Genomic DNA, 18,756 nt, shown 5'->3' with positions numbered 1-18,756 from the left:
GGGCGACCAAACGTCCGGGCGACCAAACGTCCGGCGACCAAACGTCCGGGGACCAAACGTCCAGCGACCAAACATCCGAGCACTGCTGAATTGTATAACATAAATTCAGGAACCCTAGTTACAGGGAGATAATCCCACAGCCTTTTGCGTGTCTTGAAAAAGTGAAACGCTACTTTATCCGCAAGGCCGAAAAAAGGAAATTGACGCCTGGGGAGCCCGACTTTATTTTATTACCCTCGTCCAGGCTTGTAATGCACTGGAGAGGGCACTTGACTGGAGGAAACACTCAGCGTCATCCCAAGATTTCGACAGAACACCTCGAAGTAACAGTTTAAAACCTTTTCCAGCTGGCGTAGTAAATGTACACCTGGGGCTACTTTTAACAGTAAGAGAGATTATCGTATCTTAACGGACAGCTACTGCCCTCCTCCAACTGGGCCTTGTTTAACCTTAATCTTTCCTATCCCTCCTCTTCGTACCATATCGGTGCATATCTCCTCAGTAAATAAAGTCGTGATTACTTTATAACACTATTTATAATCTGGTAGCATATATTTTTATTCATGTTTCTGTACCCCCATTCCTCGTACTTATTTGTTTCTGTCCAGTGCATTAAAATAAATATATATATATATTTTTAAAAGAATATTTCCAAAACAGTTAAGGTTTTTGGACCTACTGTTCTTGTTCTGCATGTTCAATCAAAGAAAAGAACCAGGTAAAAAATCAGATTGTTAACTATGTAATTGTAAAACTATTTGTCAAATGCTACAATGTTTCAAAATCAAACATCACTATGCAAAATTTGGCTTTTTGACAAAGCTAGCTGTATTTCCACTCAAGCAATGTATGCCGTAATTATTGCCCTTTTTTCAATTTTCAAACATACTGTTTATATTGATGTCATACAACTAACAACAAAATCATAAAAGACAATAGACATCCCAGCTTCCACCTCCTCAAACTGCTGCCCTCTGGCAGGCGCTATACGGGATCGTAACAGCCAAGACAAACAGACTCAAGAATAGTTTCTTCCCAAGACTACTACCATACTCAACTTGAGTTCTGCACCTAAGAGGACCTAATCAAGACATACGACTATCCACTTTAGTCTCTTTGTACATAATTATTTATGAGACCACTAATTCAATGTTGACTATACTAATCTATGTTGACTGCACTACTTATTTAGGGTACTCGGCCGTTTGGTCGCCGGACTTTTGGTCGCCGGACGTTTGGTCGCCCGGAAGGTTATTGATAATTACCATTTAAAATTGTTGCTCAAATTCCCTAAATACAAACTGTAAATTATTATTTAGTGATACTTAATGCCCGATTAATTATTAGGCTAAAGAAAAGCTCCAAATTTCCCATACTTTTATTGCGTCTTGTTGGAGAACTTGTTAAGGTGCGATTTTGATTGATGCGTAGACCGTGTTGTTTTACCTTGTTTTGTCGCCGGACTTTTGGTCACCGGACTTTTGGTCGCCGGACTTTTGGTCGCCGGACTTTTGTTCGCCGGATGTTTGGTCGCCGGTCGTTTGGGTCCGCGCGACCAAACGTCCGCGACCAAACGTCCGGCGACCAAAAGTCCGGCGACCAAACGTCCGGTCATGCTTATTTAGTATGTTGACAACTACTTATTTAGTATGTTGACCATTTATTTATTCAGTACTTATTCATTGATTATGTATCTGTTTGTTTGTTAGTTGTTGTTATTTGTGCACTTCCGTACTTATTTATGTTGTTTACTAATAGTTGACAACTTATTTATTATTTATTATGTATTTATCTATTATTTATTTATTGGGCGGTCCGGCGGATGAGTGGTTAGTGCGTGGGCCTCACAATGGCGGACCTGGACTCAAATCCAGGTTGGTATGTGTGTGAAATTTGCATGTTCTCCTCGGGCTTGCGTGGGTTTTCGTCGGGTACTCCAGTTTCCTCACAAATTCCAAAGACATGCATGGTATACTGATTGGACACTATAAATTGCCTCTAGGTATGAGTGAGCGTGAATGGTTGTTTGTCTCCTTGTGCCCTGCGATTGGCTGGCCACAAATTCAGGGTGTCCCTCCGCCTCTGGCCCGAAGTCAGCTGGGATAGGCTCCAGCACCCCCCGCGACCCTAGTGAGGATAAAGCGGTTCAGAAAATGAGATGAGAGATGAGATTTATTCATTAGTTATTGTTATTATTTATTTGTCTGTTTGTTTGTTGTTGTTACTGTGCACTTGGTGGAGAGGCTTTAAATCTCATTATACTTGTATAATAACAATAAAAGCATGCCATTCGATTCAAATAAGTCAGTTTGAAAAGCTATTAATTTAGTCTAAAAGTGTAAACGAGGGCTACTACACGTAGATATAAACAATTTTTCTCCACTCGTCAAGTTTGAAGACTGCGCTCAGTGTGCGTTGTGGCGGCTGAGGTCATTGCACTGGAGAGAAGAAAAAAACAGACTCCCTTCGCTACAGCGCCTCCATTTTGAATAGCCGTGTAATAAGGGATTGGCATAGTTAGTGTGTATGTGTGCGTGAGTGCATGTGTTTGTGCGCGCGGCTGTCGCCCCGCTGAGCTGCGTAGTGTCAACAAGCCACAGCCAAACATCCGTCGACATGGACGACCTGTTCAGCCCGCGGAGGTAAATAACTTGTGCTGTGATTCGAGGGCGTTCATTGACGCTTTGTCTACCGGCCACGCTTCGGGGTTTGCGTTCGCTTAGCGTCCACTTTGCACCGAGCGCTCGGCGTGTCAGCAGTCACGAAGTTGTGGCTAACGAGCTAGCCGAAATTACAGCCCGAGCGCTAATGTCACGGTCCCGACCAGCTAGCCTCTCGTTTTTGATACCACAATGCGATATATGATAGGCGACAAAAAGAGCATTTTGCCCGTGTCAACAGCATATTGTTGCGTTGTGTGACATTTGCAGACTCCTTTGGCGATTTGCCAATTAAAACAACATTCGCCATCGTTGTGTATTTACATACGCGGCCCGCCTCGCATACATACATACATACGTATGGCATGTTATGTGTATGCTAACGTCGAATTAAATACTGGACCGAGCCTGTAGCCAAGTGGAGGACATGTTAATAAACGATACTCTGCTCCAGTTTTTTAAAAGTATTTATTTATTATTTTAATAATAGTGGCTCCGGTTCTAATGCGAGAATTAGCAGCCCTTGTGCTGGCGTGATTGATTGACAGGCCTTCGCGGCCCCTGGCGTCGGGTTTCGCTTGGCCTAATGTCAGCAAACGTCACTGGGGCGGGGCAACCATTGGCTGACGAAGACGTGTGGGCGGGGCGCCGCCGTTTAACCAGATCAGCGAGCACATGAAGCGGAGATAATCAGCTGAGAGCAGCGATCGCACGCCGCCGCGACCTGAATTCCCCTGATTTTTGTCCCTTGTCCCCAGCCGCTGGGAAATTGTGATGGTGGGTGATTTATTGAAGCAAACATTTGGATTGAATCCAGTGTTTTTTTTTTTCATACGTGATTTCTAGGAGCTTGAACAGCACTCAAGGCGAGATAAGAGTGGGACCAAGTCATCAGGTAAACTGGGGCTATGTTCGGAATCACTTCCAATATAGTGCCCTATATACTGTAATGAATTCTTCATTAAAAATGTTCTCCAACCTTTTCTTAGGCAATTGTACATGAACTCTCTTACTGCCACTGCCAATGAGAAAGGTCCATTCCAACTTTTTCTCGTGCCTGGCTGTCAATGGCAGACAATGATAAATTGTGAGCCAGCCTCACTTTCAGCTTTCCACTACTTCTATATTTCACGATTATTGGCAGTGAACACCTTAAAATAAAATAAAAGATCTGATGGCACAGTGCAAATATGTTTCAAAGTGTATAAATACTCTAAAATGTCCTTTGTATTCATTTACTCTCTAGTACCCTCACTCAGTGTGATATTTTATATTTATTGAGTTATATAAATGGCCATTGTAGCTGCATCAGCTAAGCAGAGGATTTAATTGTTCTTCTTGTCACTTATGTCACTGTCATAGATGGGTCTTAGGGCTGAACAGTTTTAGAAAATGAAATTTGTGATTTTTATGGTGATATTGCATTTTAAATTTTATTGATTTGATTCAAATGTAGCCTTAGAACAAAATGTACAATGTAGTCATATTCAAAACAGAATGACATCACACAATCAAAACATTGAGCCTCGAATCTAATGATGCAAGGATAATGAAGTAACTGTGTGACATACTACTTTTACGTAAAAAAACAAACTGGTTTAACAAAGTGAAAAGTAATGTTAAAATACAGATTGTCTTTGAAAATTTATTTAAACAACAGAAATTGTCATATTTAATAATTGCTGACTGACTGATGTTTCAAAGTAAAAGTAATTCTTTGACAATTCTACTTTTTTTTAACACACTGACTGTCGGAGGTCGAGTACTTGTACCATGTTTAACTGTAATTACAAACATAAGCCTGATTACCTAGTCGATAGGCACTCTACCTCTAACTTAATTTTGGCTAAACTTTGCTGTAATCTTTTAAACATTTTGTGGACCAAATTTGGTTGCTCTGGTGAGCTAGAACATTATAAATAGCTAAAAACTACAGCAATAATGCCAAATATCCCTTACTAGGTTTTTAAATTATATTATATTCACAAGTTGCAGTGCTAAAGATAGATCCTATTATTTTGCAAATAGACCGAAGCTAATTAAATACAGCATTATTATTGCCCACAAACCTTGTATTTGCTTGTCATAATTCTTGATGGATTTCATAGTCTGTCCATCATCAGTTCATTTTACTCCTCCTCCTTGCCTTTTTTTGTCACAGGCAAAGCTTCCTGAACTGCAGCCTCGGTCCACGCCTGCTTCCCAGACGTCGGCTCAGGGCGAGGAGCTTATGTGGTCGCCTGGCGTCAATGATTGCGACCTTCTCATGTACCTGAGAGCTGCCAGGTTCGTGTCACTGAGACGGTATTGATTAGAATTCACTTCAGGCCCTTGCACCGTTGCCATTGTTTCAGATTATTTTATCTTGTAATTCATCGAGTCAATCCAAAACACTGGGAGGAGGAGGCATCTATTTTTAAAATGCAATAAAGTTGATGTATCGTTGATTGACAGGCAACAAATTGTTTTTCTAATAGCTTTTGGGTCGTAAATGACGTGCGTGTCTCCATTTTATGTTTTTGAAGGAGCATGGCAGCATTTGCGGGTATGTGTGATGGAGGATCCACAGAAGACGGATGTTTAGCAGCCTCTCGTGATGATACCACACTCAATGCCCTCAACATGGTAAAGCGCTTGCGTTCATCTTTGTCCTCATGTACTACTCAAAGATGACTTACTGTTTCACTGCATATCCACTCCAGTTGCATGCAAGTCATTACAATGCGGCAAAAGCTCTCCAGCGGCTGGTGAAGAAGCCTCTGCCCAGACTCATTGAGAAGTGCTGGTCTGAGGATGATGTGGTGGGTTTCAGCTTATTATTACCACTTATGATATTTGTGTTAATGTAGGCAAGATGAAAAAAGTTCATTTGCAACCTACTACAAAACCGTAATTCAATATAATGCAGCACATGTTACAACTCTAGTGGAGAATCCTTTGGTAATATAATAATGCTTTTGTAATTTACTTGCTTTCCAGAAACGTTTCATCAAAGGCCTGAGACAATATGGAAAGAATTTTTTCCGGATTCGAAAAGACTTTCTGCCTAGCAAGAAGACTGTAAGTGATGCTCCTCTGCTTTATTCAAACTTCATTAAGTCTAACATAAATTCTGTAAAGTTAATATTTAGTATCCAAACTTCAGGGGGGGAAAAAATCAAAACAAAAAATGACCATTTGTGTCACCAGGGCGAGCTAATCACCTTCTATTACCACTGGAAAAAAACTCCCGAGGCTGCCGGAACGCGAGCTTATCGACAACAACGCAGGCAGCCGTCATCTCGAAAAGCAAAGACTCGCTCTGCAGCTGCTCCTGTGAGCGCTCCGTCTAGAAATTACTCTGGTGAGCAAGCGTGCACTGCCTCTCTCTCTCTTTGTTACCATCCTTGCAAAGGTTAGAGTCCCCTAATACTGTATCTTTCCTTGTGCAGTGGATGCAAGTTCAGCCAGTGAGGATGAACTTGACAGTGAAGATAGTGAACAGGATGTGAAGAGCTGCAGCCACTGCGGAACAACACGTGCGCAGAATTACTATATGGAGAGACTTGCCGTTGTTATTTTTCTTCCAATTATTGCTTTAAAAGGTGCCCTTTTCCCTGCAGGTTCTAAGGATTGGCATCAAGGAGGAAGATACAACCCTTTGCTATGCACACCCTGCCGCACATATGAAAACAAGCATGGCTGCCTGCCAGCAACCCACAAGTCGTCAGGCACGTCATTCATGTTTAAACCCGTGAAAGAGGAAGAGGAGGGGAACAGTAAACATGCCATGAGGACACGGAGAAGTAGAGCACCTGTAAGCATAATGCAGTCAACACTACTTGACATTTACATTGTGGAAGAAAAGTAGCTCTTTTGCTGTTTGATGGGGTCAGGGCTACTCGCATGAATAGAAAAGCTGAAGATAATTGACACTTACTAATATTTATTCATTCATTCATTTTCTGAACCGCTTATCCTTACACGGGCAGCGGGGGGTGCTGGAGCCACCCCAGTTAACTACGAGTACCTGGTGGGGACCAGCCAATCGCAGGGCACAAAAACGGCCAACCATTCACATTCACACCCATACCTAGGGGCAATTTAGAGAGTTCAACCAGCCTACTGTGCATGTTTTGGGCATGTGGGGTGAAACCGAAGTACCCGGAGAAAACCCACCTAAGCCCGGGGAGAACAAGCAAAGTCCACACAGTGAGGACCGACCTGGGATCGAACCCTCGGCCCACAACTGTGAGGGCGACGCGCGAACTACTTCGCCGCTTATTAATACAGTAATACCTTGAGATACGAGCTTCATGCGTTCCGGGACCGAGTTTGTATGTCAAATCAACTTTTCCAATATAAAATAACTAAATATATATTAATTCGTTCCCACCCTTTGAAAAAAAACACAAAAATAGCATATTACAATGGAAACAACGTTTTTAATTGTTCTAATTCACCACCTATGCTCACAAAGTAACAATTACTGATCTTTTGGTTATGATCTGCAATTAAATGTGACATTATTGTGCACAGTATTGTATGTAGTTCTTACATTTGAGACAGACGGTAGCAGCTTGACACGTTCGGTTCGCTACACTTTTGTCACAATACGTAACATACACTTAAAAATGGATGTAACCTTGTTGTGCTATAACCGAGGCAAAGGTGTTAATGTATTCCACCGTGGCTTTCGAGTCGGAACTAGCTGCTTCCCCGTGCCTCACAAACGAGTGTTTCCCCAGTTAGTTTTTTAAAGTTATCGAACCAGCCACGATTCGAAGGTTTCGTCCATATTAAAAGAAGCCCCTCCCTCTCGTCATGAATATCACTGCGCAGCTTGAAAATGACCACCTAGCGGCCACATCGTATGCTCAAATTTTTCTCGTATCTCAGGACAAAACTTTGTGAGGAATTTTCCTAATATCTCAAATTTCTTGTATGTTGGGACACGTATTACTGTATATGGCAGGATTTTTTTCTACCAGCGCAGACCGTAAATGTGTGGTGATCCCTGTAAACTTAGTATATGTTGCTCATTTACCTGTGAAAACTAACAACTGTTTTCTTTTTTCATAAGCAGCAGTTATCTTCTTTGAGAAGTGGCCACAGGAGACTCACGGGGTCTCCCACTAACGAGGAGCAGCACTCCACAACCCAGAATACCCAGACTGGTACTAGAGCTTCCACCACAGACAGTAAAAATGACTCCACAAAGAAGAATAACAAGGTAAACAGTAAATTCCCACTTGCACATTTGAAGTTAAGCATGGACCTGAAATTTATTTAACGTCTGGCGATGTAGGGTTTGGGTTATGATTCTTGTTGATAAAACTTTGATGAGAACATTATATTGTTAATATAGGTGAGGGAGTTTTAAATCAGATCTTCTGATGGTCGTGTGCCTTGATTTTTTTTGGTGTAAAAAGTTTGCCGCAGCCCACAAAAGGTTGGGAAACACTGTCATGGACAACAGTAGCTAACCAATCCACTTTGACTGGTCATGTTGGTGACAGTCATTTGCTGCCAGCACTTCCAGACAATGGCAACTAATAAGCTAAATGAGTATTCTGTAAAGGGTTGATAATACTCTTAATCTTCCTTTAGAAGGTGAAAGAAGAGGCAGCTGCACCAAAGACAATGAAAAGGGTCAGGGAGATTCCTCCTCAGGAGCCAAACAAGCCAGAAAAAGTCAAACCTAAAAGGCAAAAAACTCAGGTGAGAAACAAACAGTGAATGTAGCTATTAGTTATGCGTCAATGTCAGTCATCAATCTTGGGCTTATTCCAGGAGCCACAAGATTCACGTTCCGAGGTGGAGGCCGAGGTTGAGGAAGAGAGCTCATCAGAAAGCCGCAGTGCTCAGGATGACGGTAGCAGTGACACCAAAGACATCGATCAGGACAACCGCAGCTCCTCCCCGAGCATTCCCAGCCCTCAGCAGGGCAACGAGAGTGACTCCGACTCCTCCGCTCAACCGAGCGCCGTCCCCTCCGAGCCTGCGGCCCCGCCGGCCGCCCAGGCTGATGTGGCGCCCCCGCAGCCCGCTCCCTCTCAAGGCCCAGCTGTGGTGCCCTCGCAAAGCACTCCCACTTCTGGCCCTCTTCCTAGCCCTTCTCCTCCATCTCCAGACCCACCTCAACCAAGTGCCGCAGAGCCCGCCGCCAATTTAGGCCAGAGCAGCCGCCAGCCAGCCGGCTCTCTTTCGGTCACTGGTGTACCGCCGCTTCCTCCCACAGTCGGGCAAGACTCTCCTCTCTCATCTCCATTTCAGGTGCCACCCGCTCTCAGCTCTTTACCCTCCCAGCTGCCACCAACCCAGAGACCCCCACCCTTCTTTCGGGAATCGCAGCTGCCCCAGTCTCCTCTTACTGGCCCCCAAATCAAGCCTCCTCCAACCACCCCAATTCAACCTTCCCACAAACAGATTCCACACCAGGCTGCTCCCCCCTTCCCCCAAATGCCCTCCAATCTTCCTCCTCCACCTGCTCTAAAGCCTCTGAACTCTCTGCCCAATCAGCATCCTCCAGGTGCACCGCCTCCACCTCTTCAGCTCATGCCTCAGCCTTTGGCCGTGCAGACGCTTTCTGGACAGCTTCCGGTGATTTCTCAGGCACACGCTCACCCTGGAAAGAGGGCAAGTTCCCCTCATCCATCCGGCGCATCTTCGCAGCCTCTCCCTTCGGCCACAGTCGGTCCCGTCGGCCCCGTCCCAGGCTTGCAGCCATCCTTCTCTCCCGTTGGACAGAGACCATCGCCGAGCTCAACAGTGGGCGGGCCTCAAATTCAAATCAAAGAGGAGCCAATGGATGAGATGGAGGAAGCCGAGAGTCCGCAGTCTCCACCACGCAGTCCTTCACCCCAGCCGACTGTCATCAACATGGCGAGTCACGCCAGCCAGTCTGCACGGTGTGTTTTCACCTTATCCGTAGAATGTGACTGTGCCAAAAGATGAGCAATACTTTCTTCGTTTGAGATAAAATAACATTCAACACAGTTTTAACATATATATGATACCCCCAAACATCAAATGCAAGACACAAAAATGTCTTGCCTGCAACGATTGCATGATTCCATGTTGCTGGATGAAATCTATATACAGCACCTATGATGAACAACACCACACAAACTGTAAACTAAAGCTAACAAATGGATCAAATTCTTTGGGCGGAAAAAAAGCTTTAAATGAATTCCAACCCAAACAAGTTGCAATGCAATACTGTCCCTTTTTGGATAACTCGAGTAACTCCATTAGTTTGCAACTTATCAACCTGCAATTATCCAGCCCTGAGACAAACAAAAAAAATTAGGCGCGAAGGATCGATTCGCATACATGCCTTGAATATACGTAGCAAATTTCATTCTGACCCGTTAACGAATAATGGACGATTAGCAATATTAGTTGATCTCCTCACCAAAAAGAACAACAAAGAGACTGAACTTTTGAGCCCTCCCTCCAGGCAGCCCAGAAGGATAAAAAAAATCCTACTAATAAATGTCCCGATTAGCAATTAAACTTTGAAACAGAGTGAACAATCCGTTCATTGTTGAGGCTTTAATGTTCGAAAACCATATAATCACTGTAAAAGGCAAGACATTTTTCTTTTAAAATGGACCACCAAATGGAATAAAACAGCATCCACTTGGTTTGTCTTTAGTTAAGATCCACCCTGCCCAATACTCGTTTACTTCAAAGACACAAACCTCAGTATCCCTTCAAACCGGTTATCGCCACATGCTAGTGTGTTATACAATCCAGCTTTGTATGTGCTTATGTATAATTGTAACTGTTGTTCACATGGAGGACATGGGGTGGTAAAGTGTTGCTAAACTGCATCAGGTAACAATTTCTTAAGTCTGAAACAAAAACCTGCTTGTACTAAGGAATTTGCACTTGTCGTTAATTGAAGGTTCATCAAACACCTGGACCGCGGCTACAACTCTTGCGCTCGGACGGACCTGTTTTTCACGCCGCTCTCCTCCTCCAAGTTGGCTAAGAAAAGGGAGGAGACTCTTGAGAAGGCTCGCAGGGAGGCTGAGCTCAGCGCTCGGCAAGAGCGAGAACGGGAGAAGGATCGGGAGCGAGAGAGGGAGGCTGACAGAAACGCTGTAAGCAAAACACTTCTTTTAATTTGCTGCTCTTTGGCAGATACCAAAGATGCAGGAGTAACAAAGCTATTTCAAGTGATATTTTAGTTCAATTGAGAAGAGTCGTTCTCTTTCTTTGAACTTTTTACATTGGATCCCTTCATTTGAAATCAACTTTATCCATAAAACACCTCAGTTAAGCCTCAGTTGTACCAAAGCGCTTTACAGAGCACATGGAATAGAGAAAACAAGACAATCAATCTATATAATTTTAGACACCCTTTTTAAAATTGCATCCTCAGAAACTCATACTTGTACTTTCCTCTTTTTAAAAAAAAAAAAATAACGCAAGTGTATGTATGTGTGTATATATATATATATATATATATATATATATATATATATATATATATATATATATATATATATATATATATATATATATATATATATTCATCTGTATTTATGTAAGTATATATGTGTACATATACGTATACATAGTGTATATATACATACACACAGAGAATCAGCGTGGTGCACTTTTACCACACAACATGCTTAAATGTTTTCCAATGTGTTTGTCTACAGCGAGCTTCCAGTTCTTCTCACGACAACCGCATGACTGAGGCTCACATGGCCGCTCACGGGCGCGCCCTCTACGAGCAGCCGCCCACCACAGTCGCTGCCGTTCCCCCCTACATCGGCCCGGATACGCCTGCCCTTCGCACCCTGAGCGAATATGCCCGGCCCCACGTCATGTCCCCCACCAACCGCAACCACCCATTCTATGTGTCGCTGAGTCCCGGGGACCCCATGCTGGCCTACCACATGCCCGGCTTATACAGCGCTGAGCCCAGCCTGAGAGAGCGCGAACTGAGGAACCTCCGTGAGAGGGAGCTCCGCGAGAGGATGAAACCGGGCTTTGAGGTTAAGCCCCCCGACTTGGAAACGTTACACCCCTCGGCCAACCCCATGGAGCACTACGTCAGGCACGGGGCCCTGGCTCTGCCACATATACCTGGGCCACCCCACCACTTCGCTCCCTTTCATCCCGGGCTCAACCACCTGGAGCGGGAGAGGATGGTTTTGGCCGGTACCCAGCTGCGTCCAGAGATGAGCTACGCCGAGCGCCTCACCGCGGAGCGGCTGCACGCTGAGAGGATGGCCTCCGTGGCACCGGATCAGGCGGCCAGGTTGCAGATGCTCAACGTTACGCCGCATCATCACCAGCACTCGCATATCCACTCTCATCTCCACCTGCACCAACAGGACCCCCTCGGTCAAGGTGAGTGTTTTGACACTGCGACACCAAATTCAAACAAGTTCTTGCCAGCGTATTCTGTTGAGGTTCATCAGTTTTCTGCTGATTGTTTACAAACATGTTCATTTATACAGGTTCAGGCCCTCATCCTCTGGATCCGCTGGCAAATGGACCACGTCTGGCCCGCTTTCCCTTCCACGGAGGCCCTATCCCCAACCCGCTGCTGGCTGATCTTCCACATGACCACGAGTTGCTGCGCCACCCTTTGTTTGGTATGTCCATTTCCTCGTGCTCTGTTAATCACACGACTAGTTTTGTCACTTTTCTCCGGTCTTCCTATTGTCCGCCGTCATACACAATTCAGTGAAAAACACAATACAATTTTTATTAATGGATAAAAATGTAAATGAAAGCCAATATTTGGAAGATGATGCTGGAAGACATATTTTATTAATGCCGGTCCTATTTTAGCCAATCAAATGGGAGTATCCCAATTTGCCGGTCCTTCCATGTGATGTTATTCATACTCGTTACCATATCCACCTGTGTGAGTCATCCGGTGTAGATATAACTAGCGTCACAAAGAAAGCTCTGGGTTTGTAGTAATGGGCGGATGAAGCCTTTTGAAACACTGAGACTTTCCATTTGTATCAAAAAAGGATTTAAAATATTAAGGCTTCACTGCAAGAAATAACAGTGACATCTTACAATAGAAAAACAAAAAAAATGATAATAACAAATAAATAAAAATTCCTTATCAGATGCGTTTGTACTCCGCCTATCGTGAGGTGGTTTGAGTCCCTTTTTCTTCTAAACCTTCAAAATTAGATTTAAAACAAAAGACATTTGATCATGACTTGATTAGATACACAATAACACGAGATGCTTCCCCTTTGTGGCTAATGTGGTTTCTCTGTTCTAAATAGGGGCCGCATATCCTCGAGAGCTACAGGGTCCGATTCCTCAGATGTCAGCCGCACACCAGCTCCAGGCGATGCATGTTCAGTCTGCAGAGCTGCAGAGGATGGCCATGGAGCAGCAGTGGCTGCATGGGCATCACCTGCATGGAGGTCCCATGCCCAGCCAGGAAGATTACTACAGGTGAGGGATTTAAATTCAGGATCATTTCCATCAACGCTCTTAAGTGCACTTTGACTTAGGTGTTAAATTCATGGTCATGCCATTAAATGTTTTCAAAGACCTCAAAACACCGTTACATCTTTTTAATAAAGAAAATAAGCACTGCATTGTAATTGCTACTCGTTAAGTAGTATTTGTGCTTTGAATGTACCGTATCGGCCCGAATATAAGACAACACCCTCTTTTTCAAAACTCAAATTTGAAAAAAGACTTATTGAACACCAAATTCAATTTGTATACAGAAAATGATTACAGTACATTTGAAACAAATACTTATAAAAATATATTTGAGAGCAAAAGCATGTTATCTTGCCTCATTCAAATCATTCAAATACTCTTATCACATCTTAATACTTGAACATTTAAATATGTAAACGGAAGTGTAAAACGTAAATTAACCAATCTACTGTGTTAAAACAACAAAAATGCTATAACTACATTATCCATCAGTGTTCAGTATTCGCTTTAAAGGTATCTGGCGCCATCTAGCTTTACGAATGGGTATAATGTCTAGACCCCGAATTTTAGACGACCAACGCTTTTCCAGTCTTCAATGCAAAAAAAACAGTGTCTTATATTCGGCCCAATGCGGTATGTTTTAAAAGGAACCCATTCCGAGTATAAATTCTCTTCAGGTGAAAGGCAGTTTTTGAAATGATTTAAGTATGGGAAATGTGAATTTCTTAAGAGCTAGGATCATTGAGAAAATGTTTTGATACAAAAAAATGACACTGCTATGAGCAAAACCATTTTGGGATGTCAGTTGTACCCATCCACAGGCACACTGATAAACTCGACCACAGGTACATGTAAAATTTGATATTGTTGACATAACAAGGAAGGAAGGGAGGACATTTTGGGATAGTCACATTTTATTACTAGCATTGATAAAATGTCATTTTCCATGTTAGATAGCCACTTCTTCGAAATACTTGTTTTTCTCCACTATTATACACGCCCACACACATCCTGTGTATTTTTATTTTTTCCACTGGGATAGATATAATGACGGCATTGTCTTTTCCTTGGAGGATTCTCGCCTATTGAGTGACACTAGAGCACATGTGTCAAAGTGGCGGCCCAGGGGCCAAATCTTGCCCGCCGCATCGTTTTGTGTGGCCCGGGAAAGTAATCATGAGTGCCGACTTTCTGTTTTAGGATCAAATTAAAATGAAGAGTATAGATGTATATTAAATTTCCTGATTTTCCCCCTTTTAAATCAATAATTGTATTTTTTTTCTGTTTTTAGTTCAAAAATCATTTTGTAAAATCTAAAAATATATTTAAAAAAAAAGCTAAAATAAACATTGATTTAGATCTATAAATAACTGAATATTCAGGGCTTTTAATCCAGTTCTTTTAATCCATTTCTAAAAAAAATATCTAAATATTACAGTGGTACCTCGACATACGATCGTAATCCGTTCCGAGACTGAGATCGTATGACGAGATTCTCGTAACTCGAGCAGACGTTTTTTCCATTGAAATGAATGGAAAACAAATTAATTTGTTCCAGCCCTCTGAAAAAACACCAAAAACAGGATATTGGATTGGAAAAAAGTTTTATTTCTTCTAACTCGCCGTCTATTAACAAAGTAACACATAACTAGTGGTTTAATAGTAATAAAATGTGTTTAATCTAACTAAAATTGGGCAGATTTCGCCGACGGGAGACAGAGATGTTTGGGGGGGTGGGGTTCGTTTTTTTTCCACGACAACGCACTCGTAAACGGAACAAACAAATTTAAATTAACTTGGACTAATATATGCAGAAACTCAAACATACGTTTAATGTAACTTCACACAAAACTGAATTCTAATTTTGTTGTAATCTTTTGTTACCATCGTTGTCCGGGTTGGCGGTTCCACGCCTCCACCCTCACGTTCGCTATCGATAGACTGTTTGCTGTTGTATTGCCTTCAAAATATTCCCAAAATGATGCACACAAATGTCCTCACAATAGGATAACGCACGACCACTTGCCAACGAGAAATAGTCTTTAAAGAACGATCGCGGGAGCTTCTTTCCTTAGAAAGAATAACAGGAAATACAATAGAGCTTACCCACGTATTGATTGTGGGTAATGAAGTTTTATTCTGAGAAAGGTTGCCATTGCCTATGGGTGTTGTGTGCACGAGTATACTTCATTACCCAGAAAGCCCTCTTTTTGCCCGCGCATGCACGTTGTGCGTTTCCTGGTCGTAGGAGAAACTCGTCTGAATTAATCGTTCCGTGCTCGTAGATATTGTTATACACGAAAGATATGCAAAAAAGACAGTGCCATGGCCACCTGGCTTGGTCGCATCACGAAATTTCGATCGCATGACGGGCGAATTATTCGATCGAAATTTCCGCCGTAAGACGAGAATTTTGTATGACGAGCGGTCGTATGACGAGGTACCACTGTATATCTAAAATGGTCCGGCCCACATGAAATCGAATTGACGTTAACGCGGCCTGCGAACCAACCCGAGTCTGACACCCCTGCACTAGAGTATTCACTTTTTTTTCTTCCCTGCTTCTTGACTTTATTTTCCTGTTTTTGCACAGTCGTCTGAAGAAAGAAGGTGACAAGCCATCGTGAGATCTACGTGGTGCTTTGCCTAAAAGCCTGTTCTTAATACCCGGTAGTGTGTCTTTCTTCCCACTCGAAATATAGCTATATATATGTATATATATAACAACATATTGTGTATCGATATGCGCATTCCTCCTTCTTCAGCACTTCAAAGGCCTACCCTTGTCTGGATAAGGTTTTCAAAAGACTTTATAATTCTTTTATGGAGAATCTCACACATTCGCGTGAGCGTTCAAGAGTAAGGTACTTTTGTCAAGCTACTGTTTAACAGTTTCATATGCAACACACAATGTTGTGAAACCACAGCCCTCAGAAGATTTGCAAACAGACTTTGGTATGACTGTCAAATATATTATCGCATATAAATGATGATTCCTTGTACAGAACTGCATTTTAACCAGTTTTTTGAATAAGTGTTAAGGATCAAGCATGACTCAGACTAGAGTAGAAAGTGGCATCGTCTTGTTTAGACTTTAAACAAATAGGAGAGGTTGGTTTTACTAACTCTGCTAAATATTTGTCTAAATCCTAAAGTTTTATATATCAAGATATCTTTTCACAGTATGACCTAAGCTTTATTCACTCCTTTTTGAGCCTGTATATATTAAATGTTCACAATATTGTACATGAATGAATATCATTAGTTTTAGATTAAACTTTGGTTTAGCAGGAAACCTTAAACTATAACGCTATATAGTACTGTAATTGATATTAATAATTATCAATTGGATCATAATTTGGTATTTCAGGGAAGAATGCATTTAGAGTATTTGCTACAAATACAAGAATTGGAGACTAATTTAAATATTGACAATTAAAAATGGCCTTGAAATGTAATATTTATGTGTATCCATTATAGTGTGTCCATTGTCTATTTATTTCAATAAATATTCTGCAGTGACACCATACTTGAAGTCATTTGATGTGGAATCAAATTAAATTTGTTTGCAAAAATTATCTACTCCAGTTGTGTACATGTATTTATACATGTTTACTACAACGGGACCATAAATATTAATAATGATGTTGAACTGTGCACTGCCACAAGGCAAGTCAAGCTTTTATCCAAATGAAGCTTGACTCATTTCATTATTGTTCTTTGTCACCCAGAACTTGGACGATCATGCAAACATCACAATCCAAATAACACTTAACTATTCTCTTATCCACAGCTCAGACTGCTGCATTTTTCACCCCCTAAAATTTGATACTTTTTTTCCCCATCTCCTTGTGTCACCACCATCAAATATACATGTTTTATTTATTTTTTTTGCTGACAAAGCTATACTTAACACTTACGTCTTTATAGCACAAGGTAAGTGGTAGAAATGAAAAACAAGCTTCATTTTATGGTATCGTACTGTATTTATTTCAAGGTAAGTAATCACAAATAATATAGACTATGTTGGTTCCCTTTAATTTTTCAAACATCAATGTGTACTCTGCCAGTATGTCACACTTTCAGGCTTTTCCATTGTCCAGTCAGTCTTAAATAAACCCAAATTGTGCGTAGTGCTGACAAAAATAAGCTATCTTTACACTGCTATGAGGTATCTATAGAATTGTGCAAAATTGCTGGCTTTGTTTCATCTCATGAAACAACACGGGGGGTAAAAATACAAATGGGATTGCACGGTATGGATGATGAATCAATGAATTATCTTGTATCATGCCCCGTAGCGCATTCTTCATCTTCACTTGGTCTGTCGCAGGTACTGGATTGCTGATAGTGCGCTCACGTTTGCAAGCAAAGCTACAAAAGATATTGCACATTTCATCATATTGTCATGTCCTCGCCTTAAAATAATTGCCTATCTATTTTTTCACCTAAAAATGATTAAAATTGTTAGTATTGCGTATTTGTCACATTTTAAAAACGTGGAAAACAAAACCAAGTTGAACAGCTCAAAGACAACCAAAGTCATATTAAAAAGCATTTTTAAAATGGTATGATGATGAATTTATTAAGGAGGAAAAGTCCAAACCTTATTATATGATTATGATTTAATTCACTTTGTTTTTCTTTTGAGCTTGTATTTTTGGCTGGTGGTTTGATGGACATTGTTATGAGATCTTTCACTTTGTATGACAGGGTGTGTGAGGCCATTAACTGGCAGTAATTAGGCCTAGGTGTGGTCAATGAAACTGAACTCCAAAAAAACGGGTTAATCACAGCTATTATATCCCCCAACACACAGACACACACAGATTGGCTAAGAAAGCTTCAGAATAAGAAAAAAAATACAGAATCAGCATTTTATACTTACTTGGGATGTCTGAAAACTTTATGAAATGAAACATGTTCATGATACTTTTACATTTAAAAAGGGAAATTAACAAGCATACACTAAAGAAGCCAACAAATCTAATTTAAAAAAATTATATATATATATATATATATATATATATATATATATATATATATATATATATATATACACACACACACACGTTCACATACACACACATACATACACACAGACATTCACACACACACATACATACATACACACACACATATATACACACATACACACATACACACACACATACACACATATACATGCATATATGTACAGACGCTCCCCTACTTACGAACGCAATTGGTTCCGAGCGATTGTTCATAAGTTGAATTTGTTTGTAAGTTGATTCAGTGCTATATTTTGTATTATAATTTATGTTTAAGGCCGATATAAGTATATTGAAGGTTTATATAAGTGCATTTGTATGTTTAAGGCTTGTATAAGTAACACGCATTGGTTTGTACTGAAAAAAAACATTTAATAAAATGGAGAGAATATGTACAGTACTGTAGAGAGAGAGAGAGATTTATGTATTAGAAACTGGCCAAAAGAAGCTACCTAATGACGATTGCAGTTTTCTTCTTTTTTTTCATCATAAATGATGCGGTAGCACTGTATGGCATCATTCAATTGATTTGCAAACTTTGTGCAACGTTCAATATTTGGGTCCTGCTGCTCGATCTTTCTGTTTATAAATGGTACTGACGGTTGAACGATTCAATGCCCGTGAAACGCTCACCACTC

General features: G+C 41.4%; 1 protein-coding gene across 3 annotated transcripts; it reads left to right on the top strand.

Annotated features, from left to right (window-relative positions):
- The first annotated feature begins 2,444 nt into the window (after positions 1 to 2,444).
- On the top strand, positions 2,445 to 16,617 carry rereb (arginine-glutamic acid dipeptide (RE) repeats b). Of its 3 annotated transcripts, XM_077603203.1 has the most exons (18): positions 2,446 to 2,642; positions 3,507 to 3,555; positions 4,822 to 4,946; positions 5,186 to 5,285; positions 5,363 to 5,461; positions 5,640 to 5,720; positions 5,850 to 6,003; positions 6,092 to 6,178; positions 6,263 to 6,456; positions 7,723 to 7,872; positions 8,250 to 8,360; positions 8,433 to 8,915; positions 9,162 to 9,550; positions 10,552 to 10,750; positions 11,318 to 12,014; positions 12,125 to 12,262; positions 12,917 to 13,091; positions 15,682 to 16,617. In XM_077603203.1, the coding sequence occupies exons 1-18, from the start codon at positions 2,617 to 2,619 to the stop codon at positions 15,713 to 15,715; spliced, it is 3,291 nt and encodes a 1,096-aa protein (XP_077459329.1). In that variant the 5' UTR covers positions 2,446 to 2,616; the 3' UTR covers positions 15,716 to 16,617. The 3 variants fall into 3 exon arrangements, with proteins under 3 accessions (XP_077459327.1, XP_077459329.1, XP_077459328.1); XM_077603201.1 differs by having other exon boundaries at positions 2,445 to 2,642; positions 8,433 to 9,550; XM_077603202.1 differs by having other exon boundaries at positions 7,726 to 7,872; positions 8,433 to 9,550.
- Positions 16,618 to 18,756: the final 2,139 nt, after the last annotated feature.

The sequence above is a fragment of the Stigmatopora argus genome, chromosome 6 (genome assembly GCF_051989625.1).
Source record: "Stigmatopora argus isolate UIUO_Sarg chromosome 6, RoL_Sarg_1.0, whole genome shotgun sequence".
In the NCBI taxonomy this organism is placed as follows: domain Eukaryota; kingdom Metazoa; phylum Chordata; class Actinopteri; order Syngnathiformes; family Syngnathidae; genus Stigmatopora; species Stigmatopora argus.
Note: the sequence above shows the minus strand (reverse complement) of the source record. Positions and strands in the feature narration are given on the sequence as shown.